The 9,401-nt window shown below is 46.8% G+C and overlaps 2 protein-coding genes across 2 annotated transcripts; one reads left to right on the top strand and one right to left on the bottom strand.

Moving 5' to 3' along the window:
* Window positions 1-13: 13 nt before the first annotated feature.
* SNRPB (small nuclear ribonucleoprotein polypeptides B and B1) lies at window positions 14-2,414 on the top strand. Its single transcript, XM_066330653.1, has 7 exons — window positions 14-120; window positions 203-354; window positions 727-838; window positions 1,090-1,242; window positions 1,607-1,745; window positions 1,888-2,013; window positions 2,226-2,414. Exons 1-7 carry the CDS (start codon window positions 118-120, stop codon window positions 2,261-2,263), a joined length of 723 nt encoding a protein of 240 aa, XP_066186750.1. The 5' UTR covers window positions 14-117; the 3' UTR covers window positions 2,264-2,414.
* Window positions 2,415-2,863: 449 nt separating this feature from the next.
* LOC136368449 (probable ATP-dependent RNA helicase DDX27) lies at window positions 2,864-9,259 on the bottom strand. The gene is given in 23 exon segments (XM_066330652.1): window positions 2,864-3,082; window positions 3,369-3,443; window positions 3,623-3,707; window positions 3,943-4,069; window positions 4,170-4,264; window positions 4,360-4,465; window positions 4,616-4,722; window positions 4,866-5,043; window positions 5,117-5,198; window positions 5,313-5,466; window positions 5,541-5,682; window positions 5,791-5,890; window positions 6,043-6,193; window positions 6,522-6,695; window positions 6,777-6,882; window positions 7,646-7,732; window positions 7,888-7,934; window positions 8,306-8,450; window positions 8,752-8,818; window positions 8,920-8,959; window positions 8,962-9,052; window positions 9,136-9,149; window positions 9,152-9,259. Coding segments are annotated over 23 exon segments (2,268 nt in total). The 5' UTR covers window positions 9,231-9,259; the 3' UTR covers window positions 2,864-3,066.
* Window positions 9,260-9,401: the final 142 nt, after the last annotated feature.

Raw genomic sequence — 9,401 nt, 5'->3', positions numbered from 1 at the left:
GGAAGTCGCGGCGGCCTCGCGTAGCAGCTTCCGCCGGGGCGGGCGGCGAGCGGGGAGCGAGGGAGCGCGGCGGGAGCAGCGGCAGCAGCAGCGGGGGGAGCACGGAAAGCCGCAACCATGGTGAGCCGAGCGGGCCGGGGGCTGGCGGGGCGGCGAGCTCCGCTCCGGGCCGGCCCGCGGGTAACGCGGCGCTCTCTTGCAGACGGTGGGGAAGAGCAGCAAGATGCTGCAGCACATCGACTACCGCATGCGGTGCATCCTGCAGGATGGGCGCGTCTTCATCGGCACGTTCAAGGCCTTCGATAAGCACATGAACCTCATCCTCTGCGACTGCGACGAGTTCCGCAAGATCAAGTGAGCGGTGCGGGGTGCCCCCAGCCCGGCTCCCCAGCGGTGGGGCCTCGGGGCGAGAGCTGGGACAGCGATGGGGCAGCGTGTGCTGCCGGCTCCTGCAAAAACAGTCATGGCTTTAGTCTCGTTTGTCAAATCCCTGAACTACCAAGGCCGGCGGGACACTTGGTTTCAGTGCTTTTTTAATAGCCCACATATGTGATGCCAGTTGTAGCAGTTTAAACTTCCCTGTGTACTTAGTTTGAGGCGTATAAAAATGTGCTCCTCTCTGGAGAAGCAGTCTAGTCAACGTAATATTCTCATGTAAGGTCAAAGAGAGCATTCATTCATTCATTCTGTTTTTCCTTCTGTTTTGCAATTTTTTTTTCTCACCAGACCTAAAAATTCAAAACAGCCAGAGCGGGAAGAGAAACGAGTCCTCGGTCTTGTGTTGCTGAGAGGGGAAAACCTGGTGTCCATGACGGTTGAAGGACCACCTCCAAAAGATGTAAGACTGAGCAGAGAGCTAAAGAAAAATGGAAGGGAAATCTGATAAATTTGCTTCTTTGCAGGGCAGCGCTGCTATTGTATTTTTGTAGGCTTAGAGATGCTGTTGTGACTAGGTCCAGAAAACTTCACTGCAGGAAGCTCTAAATCCTTTATGGGCTTGGACATTTAATTGTACAAAGAAAAGCTGTGGGCATCTGTTGGATCTGAGGACTTCTGATAAATCTTTCTTTTTGGGGGCTGTGTTTTCAGACTGGGATTGCCCGAGTACCCCTCGCTGGAGCTGCTGGAGGACCTGGTGTTGGGAGAGCAGCAGGGAGGGGAGTACCAGCTGGTGCTCCCATGCCACAGGCTCCAGCAGGATTAGCTGGACCTGTCAGAGGAGTGGGAGGACCATCCCAACAGGTGAGATACTATGACCCGTGTGGCTTTTATTTTTTGGTACCAGTGTGATGCAAGAAATTGGTGTAGTTGAAAAACTGTAATTTTAATTTCTGTTTCCCCAAAGTTTGAGCCTAGTGAGGCTTTTTTTGGTACTAAATCTCCCTAGGTATTGTCCTATATGACAGAAGGAGGGGGTTGAAAAGTGCAGCTATTCACACATAATTCAAATGGCGTCTGTTGAATTGTATTACAGGCTGTAGTGTTATTTAGTAAGACTTCAAGAGAAGACTGATGTAATTTTCTGAAGGGGGATTTCAATGTTACTTCTTAGTTATTATGATAAAGCAGGTGCTATTTTTTCTGAGTCTGTTTATTTTGTCTACAGGTGATGACACCCCAGGGTCGTGGAACAGTTGCAGCTGCTGCTGCAGCAGCCACTGCCAGCATAGCAGGAGCCCCAACTCAATACACACCAGGGCGTGGGGGTCCTCCCCCACCCATGAGCAGAGGAGCCCCTCCTCCAGGTAGGAATTACTCTGTAGGGCTGTTTTGTCGCAAAATTTGTGATAAAAATTTTTCTGATGAAAATCTCATGTTATGGAAGATATCCTGATACCCAGCTAGTACCTTGGATATTCAGCTGGATTTACCTGCTTGTTTTTTAAGGAATGATGGGACCTCCTCCAGGCATGAGACCACCAATGGGCCCACCCATGGGAATGCCACCTGGCCGAGGGGCTCCGATGGGAATGCCCCCCCCAGGCATGAGGCCACCACCCCCAGGAATGAGAGGTGAGCAGAGGTTATCCCAGCTGCCTAGGAGCTCTAAGGAGCTGTAACATAATGTTTGAAGAGTGACATACTTCAGTGTTTCCCAAGCTCTGCTAGTTGTCATAAATACTTTAGTGCCAGAAAGGGATCCTAGGGCTACTTTGATCGTGTGGAAGATGTCCTTTTTTCGTGTTGCTGCTTTTTTTATCTTCAACTCTTTCCTTTGTTCCCAGGACCACCTCCACCTGGCATGCGCCCCCCAAGGCCGTGAGAGTTCTGTAATGTACCTCTGAACTGGGAGAAGACCAAGGAAGGGGATACACTGAGTAGTACCACCTGTCAGACCTCTGTTATGTATATTTTATATCTACTGCTGGTAATGTTTGCCCTTTTTAATAAAGCTGGAAAACCTAGTACTAGGAGTCACTGTTGTGCTGGTCTGTTTGTGTCAAGAGTGCAGCCATTACTTTTTACTGCTCCACTTTGGTCATCCCAGAAGAGCATGCTTGAAGAAAAAAGGCTTAATTTGTATAGACAGAAATTAACATTAAGGTCTGTGTTCCTTATAGGAATTAAAGCATAGGAATGAAATTTAACAAGGCTGATAAAAAAAACCACATTGGGAAAGTGGAGATGGTAAAAAAGAAACCATCTATGTGACAGGTAGTTTGAAAAACTTTTTTTTCCTATTATAGAAATGCGTTCTAAACCAAAAGAATCTTTTTTCAGCTCTATTGATTATTTGACATCACAGAAGTATATGAGCAAAACTTTGTTCAGTTTTTGCCTTAAACGTTACTTATATGAACTAGAAAGATGTAACATATTCCAGCTCTCAGTTGTTCTAGCTATCCATAAAAGAGTCAACATATTAAAAGAAAAATAATCCTTTATTTCATGAGTTGGTACAGGTGTTATCACAGTCTTCAACCAAGGTAATTGACAAACATCCCAGAGCTATTTCACAACTTGAAGAAAAACTTCAATTTTACTGAGGTTGTCTCTGTGCAGTACTACAAAATCCAGGGCCTGTACAGTGCATCTGGAATTACCCATTTGGTAACAGTTCTTACTTTACTTTCTCTTATACCTGAAAGAGAAGACAACAGAAATTATATTATTCCATCAGCTCAACTCTCAGTAAGAGATGAGGAGCAGCACTGAGCATTTTCTAGGCAAAATGATCTCCCAGACAGAAGCCAAGGAATGTGTTATTAAAGGCACTATCCTTGATTACCCCCAGCATCAGACCTGCAATAAGAGGGTACAGCAGAACCAACACACCTTTTAGCAAGGACCTTTAAACAATCACAAGATGAAGAAGAAAACAGAGAAAAAGCCCCAAAACTTGAACAAGAAAGTCAAGGGAACTATACCTGGACTTGGATTTGAAGTTCCCTCCTTTCCTGCGCTGGGCAATACCCAAGCGTTTTCGATCTTCAAATGATGGGCTTTTGAGAGAGAGGGGAGGGAGGAGGTCAGACATGTCACAGAATTGTATCAGTAGGACAGGTGGTTTTCTAAAGAACCCTGCCTCAATTTCAGAACCTTTTCCTTGAGGAAGTACAGAGATACAAACAAATTCTCATCTACTCCAGTCTGCGCTAATGTAGACCTGCTTAGACCTTACCCAGCACGGTACTGCTTCAGAGCCTTCCTGCTTGTGTTGGTCAGCTCTTCGTCAAACACAGACACTTTTTTCTTCTTCTTGGGACCTAACAAATAATAATCAGAACACTGGTTGTAAATGGAAGGCCACAGCATCATCACAGTACTCTTGAACACATCAAGTAGCTTACATATGAGGCAAATCACTGCTGCCACAGACCCTGGGCCAGCACTTGTGGCCTTTTCTTCAAAGATCAGTGCCTCCCTCTATACAAACTAGAATAATTGACCTATTTCTAGTAAAGTAAGTGCCATAAAGTAAGCTGTTAAACAAAAGTATACCTGCTGGTGCTGCTGCTGGTTCCTCTTCTGGCAAGGCTCTGGCTCTCTTTGCTCGGCGATTCCTCTTTGCCAGCCGCTCAGCATACATTTGAGATTTCAAGATCTCAAACTGTGACCTTTCCTCTGGCTGAAAGGTGATAAAATACAAGTTTTGGTGATGTGAAGCTTTGCTAAGGGAAAACTATGATGGTCTGCCCAGGGTCCCACTTGTCCATAAATGAACTCACAGTCATTTGGGCTTTTTTCTGTGTGTCCTGTACAAATTTTTTCCTTTTCTTTTTCCCTCGTAATGCTAGGTCAAATTCCTGCAGGGCTTTAGCCACTGGAAAGAGAAAAAAAACAGAATGAAGAACCACTTAAAGCACAGAGGCCAGCTGCAGCTACAGAATTTAACATGGCAACAGCATCATGACTCACATTTCTCTTTCTTCCTCTCCTCACGGGTCTGGAACCAGCTCCGCTCCAAATTCTCACTACCAGTCTCTTTTTTTCCTGTCTCCAGCTGCTTCTTTGCCTTATTGATCTGTGATAATTCAGGAGAGATGTGAGCTCATGGTAGCTAAAAAATACTCCTCTCTTCCCTTTCTAAAGTAGGCAGTTTAAGTCTGTTAGGGTAAGTTAGGGTAACCTCATAATGGACTATACCACACCAGATATTAAAAAAAATGCTTACCTGGGCCTCTGACTGCTGCATCTCACGTTCCTCACGCTCCAAGCAGAGAACTGCATAGATATCTTTCTCTAGATTCTCAATCTTCTCCCGAAATTTCAGTATGACATCTGAAAACAATACCATATGAACACCAGAGGCAGCTAATGTGAAGTCCATCTTGTTTTTCAGTACCTCCTTTAGTGTCCCTCTGTACCACAATATTCCTTGTGTACTCTCTCCAGCTCTTTACCACAGTAAAGGTACCACATACCTTGGGGGAGGATTCTGGCTTTCACTGCTGTTTTAGCAGTCTTGACAATCTCCTTCAGCATCTTGCGCTCTTCCTCACCCACAAGTGAAACTGAACGCCCAGCCTTGCCTGCCCTGGCTGTCCTACCCACACGGTGGACATAGTGTTTGATGGTGTTAGGCATGGTAAAATTGATTACCTGTAAGAAATAGTGTTAGTGGGGAAACAACATAAAAGGCCTCATTAAAAAGCTCAGCATTTCAAATACTCACTGTTTTAACACCTTCAATATCGAGCCCACGAGCAGCCACATCTGTAGCCACCAGGATATCAATCTGCTCATCCTTAAAACGCCTGAGCAGAGAAAGCAAACGCATTAGGAATGAATGTAGCCATCTACTTCCACCCTGAAACTTCCAACTGGGAACTTCTTTTTAGCCTAGGCTGGCTAACTAAGCCTGCTAATACCTGAGTGATTCCAGCCGCTGGGTCTGAGAGAGGTTCCCATGAAGCTCCCCAACCCGCAGGCCCATCAGTCCGAGCAGGATGTGCATGCGGTGAGCTTGCTTCTTGGTCTGGGTGAAAAGCATCACGTGGTCTTGGAAAGTCCGTGTCAGCAGAGCTGAAAGAAAGTCCTCTCAGAAGCCTGCTCCACAGTCACTCACTGACTGCAGCTTGCCTTGGCTCATCACTGACCTGTTACAATGGCCTCCCGGTCCCCCTCCCGGTTGGGTCTGATCCGGATAAATTCCTGCCGCAGGAAAGGCGCAACATCTGTGTTGCTGTTCACAAAAATTCGCACGGGATTTTTCAGGGAAACGGAAGCCAGATCTTTCACCTAAAAAATCAGGTTAAGAAAAAAAAGTCCACATGATTTCTGGTAAAAGATGTGACAAACTCTCGTTCGACTTCCTGCCTCAGTGCCTTTCTCAGCAGCTTGTCTTACCTCTTCAGTCATTGTGGCAGAGAAAAGCATTGTCTGACGGTGGTGGGAACACAACCTGATTATTTCCTTCATCTGTTCCTCAAAGTATTCATCCAGCATCCTACATAGAAGAAAAACAGCAAGGTAAGGCAGCTTCACCTGGGCCTGGCCAAAAAACATTAGACAGGCAGGACAACAAGGACAGCCTGATAGCCTGGAAAAAGGAAAGCAGAAAACTGCCATGTTTTTCATTTCTGTCCTGCTATACTCTACCTGTCTGCTTCATCCAAAATCAGCACCTCAACACTGCTCAGGTGGAAAGAAGGGCAGTTGTGGAGATGATCAATCAGTCTCCCAGGAGTGGCAATAAGAATGTCTGGCCCCGAGCGCAGTGCAGCTTCCTGAGTCTTCACATCCAGGCCACCTGAAAGGGAGGGAATACAGACTGCTGAGTCCTTGAACACACTGCAGCAGAGTACAGGGATTTCAATCTTCAATTGCCTGAGGAATGGGAAGCAGCTCAGATAAAATGACATCCAAAACCAGAAATGACCCTGTATTTTCTTTCTCAGAAACCAGTAAACAAGTACAGCACAACATTGGAAAGCAAGATTTTAAACCACAACATATCTACTAGAAGCATAATAACCATACATCCTCCAGTTTTACAACACAGAATTCCCAGTTCCATATACATGGAATATGTGGTTTACAATGAGCTGTACGCTTCACGTAAGTGACTTAACACTCACCTACTGCCAGGCAAGTCGTGACATTGCTGAACTGTGCCAGCTGTTTTGTGACAGAGTGCACCTGAATACCCAGTTCTCGTGTTGGCACCAGAACCAGTACACGTGTTATTGGAGCCTGACGAGGTTTGTAAATCAGGCGCTCAAGGACAGGCAAGATGAAGGCAGCTGTTTTACCTGAAAAAAAAAATTGGGAAGGGTTATCAATTTTTTTGAATAGCTAATTCTCTGCTCCTAGTGCTCTGCTCAACCCCCTACCTGTCCCAGTGGCAGCACAAGCACAAATATCCTTTCCCAGAAGACCCACTGGGATACAAGCCTTCTGAATTGGGGTTGGTTGCTTGAAGCCAAGAGCTGTGATTGCCTACAAAGGAGGGAGAGCAATTAACCTCTGTCTCTGGTACGGCCACACCTCAGGTGCTGTGCCCAGAGCTGGGCTCATCACTACAAGACACACGGACATACTGGAGAGACAAGCAGCAGGCTATGAAGATTATGAAGGGCTTGGGAGCCCCTTACATTTGGGGAAAGGTTGACAGAGCTGGGACTGCTCATCCTGGAGAAGCCTCAAGGGGGAATCTTGTCAATGTCAATAAATACCTATTTATTATTACCTATTAGGGGAGGGTGGAAAGATGATGGAGCCAGGCTCTGTTCAGTGATGCCCAGAGACAGAGGAAATGGCACAAACTGAAATAGTTTAGTTCCCTCTAAACACCAGGAACCAATTTTTCACCTGAAGGGTGACAAAGCACCAGCACAAAGGACCCAGAGACGTTGCAGCCTCCAGCCCTGGAGCTATTCAAAGCCACCTGGACACGTCCCTGGGGAACAACTCTAGGTGGCCCTGCTTGAGCAAGGGTTGGACAAGATGACCTCCAAGGTTCCTTCCAACCACGCTGTGACAAGCCTTGCTCAAGATGGTGTTAACACATTCAATCTTTGATTGACGCAAAAAATAGTTCCCATTAATCTATAATAACAGCTCCTAAAAGACTATCACACCAGCTCCCAAATGATTTCCTTGTCAGAGAGGTTGCAAAGCAATGAGAAATTTGTTCTAATTGGTGGCAAGGAAGCTGTATAACATTCTTCAGAATAATATGTAATAAACAAGTAGGTAATACCTTTAGCAAAGGTCGTGAAAGATTCATGTCCTGGAATGACAAGTTATCATCATATTGAGAGGCATCTTCAAAAAATCTCTCTGCTTCCTAGAAACAGGAACAACAACAAAACTGATATAACACCTGCAGCAACACAACATGTTATCAAAGGGCTCTGGCTGATTTTAGAGCTACGATTTGTTAACCGAAGCAAATTCCTCAGTAAGAAATTCTGGAGGAATTTGACTAGTTTTAACACTTACCACTTCTCCCTTTTTTGATCTCTTCTTTTCCTTCACTTTGACCTTATCTGCAGAGAAAGAACAATGTGACAGGAATTAGTATGCACAGCTAAATGCATAACAAGATGCTGTGAATTATCTCAGCCTTGTAACCCTGTACTTTGTGTTCTCAATTCAGATATTGAGGCAGAAGCCTCAGAAACAAGCAGAGGAATGTAATGGAGTAAAATTGCCAAGTAAATATCCTTGTTCAGGGATGAGTTCAATTATGGCTACCATTCAAAATAACCTTGATTAAAATCAGAAGGAATGATGGAGAAGGCAAACAAAATATAAAAAGGTTCTTGCCCATTCCCAGCAAGACTTCACTTCAGAACTTTTCTCCAGTAAGCCAACTCTGTGTCATATTCTTGTCCATTTCAGTGTATACTGCTGATACCTGCTTTTGTGAAGATACTTTCATCATCCAGGGAATACTCAGACTCCACATCTTCTTCATCCCTACTGCAATCTTCACACTCCTTTTTGGTTTGGTCATCTTCAGCTTCTGCATCCTCATCTTTCACTTTTGCTTGTTTAGCTTCCTTTCCTAAAAAAAAAAACCAAAAAAACAAAACAAAACAAAGAAAAAACCACGAAAATGTTTTAGAAAGAAAGGTTGAGAAAGAAACTCCATTCCTTTGTGAGTCTGTGATTGTTATTATGATCCCATTCATAAATCCATGGTTTTGCGTAACTTTAATCGCTAATAATTCTGCAACCTCATCCATTCAGCAGCACAGCACACCATGGCAGCAAACCGAGCCCAAGTGATGACCTGCAGCCAGAGCACCGTGGCTGAGGGTATGGCCAAACACATACCAGTCTTTCAGCAACGACAAAGACCCTGACCTGAAGCTTCCTTTTCTGTCTCACTTTCTCAATCTTCTCATCCAGCGTCGTAGCTGCTTCTAGGCAGAAAACCACAACAGGAGAGCTGTAAGAGGAGCCCAGGAGAGCAGCGGGCGCTGTGCCCTCTGGCACCGCAGCTCCATCCCGGCCTCGGGCCTCACCTTGCCGCGGAGCTGCCGCAGCGCCGCCGTCCAGGCATCCTCCCGCCGGCCTCCGCCTCCGCGAACACGAAGTCGACGCTGAAGTCCCCGCGGGAGGGTCCCCGCCGCCTGGGGCCGGGAGCCCGGGGCTGCTCCTGCGGTAACACCCGTGAGCAAGGAGCGCGGCCCGACCCCGCCGCACCGCCCCGGCCCGCGGCTCCCCGCCTGCCCGCCCCACCTCCTCATCCTCGAGTCGTCAGATTCGGAGTCCACGGGCACCACGTCCCCCTCGGCGATGGTGCCCACCAGGCCCAGGCTCTCCAGCGTGGCCATGGCCCCGAGCCGGAACCCGCGGGACACGCGTGCGCCGGGCCGGGGCCGGGCCGGTGGGCAGAGCCGCGCCTGCCGTCCGCCCCGCAATGCCGGGAAAGGAAACCGAAGCGGCCGTGCCGCCGCCGGATAAGTGGTTGTGCGGTACGTTTTTCGTCATTTGCGCTTACCCTC

Source organism: Sylvia atricapilla, chromosome 16 (assembly GCF_009819655.1).
Source record: "Sylvia atricapilla isolate bSylAtr1 chromosome 16, bSylAtr1.pri, whole genome shotgun sequence".
NCBI classification, from domain to species: domain Eukaryota; kingdom Metazoa; phylum Chordata; class Aves; order Passeriformes; family Sylviidae; genus Sylvia; species Sylvia atricapilla.
This window is presented reverse-complemented; position numbering and strand designations above follow the sequence as displayed.

Bases quoted from the DNA above. Each gene is read 5' to 3' on its own strand.
- SNRPB (XM_066330653.1), top strand. The intron at 355-726 runs GTGAGCGGTGCG...TTTTCTCACCAG, and splicing joins GACGAGTTCCGCAAGATCAA to ACCTAAAAATTCAAAACAGC. The intron at 2,014-2,225 runs GTGAGCAGAGGT...CTTTGTTCCCAG, and splicing joins ACCACCCCCAGGAATGAGAG to GACCACCTCCACCTGGCATG.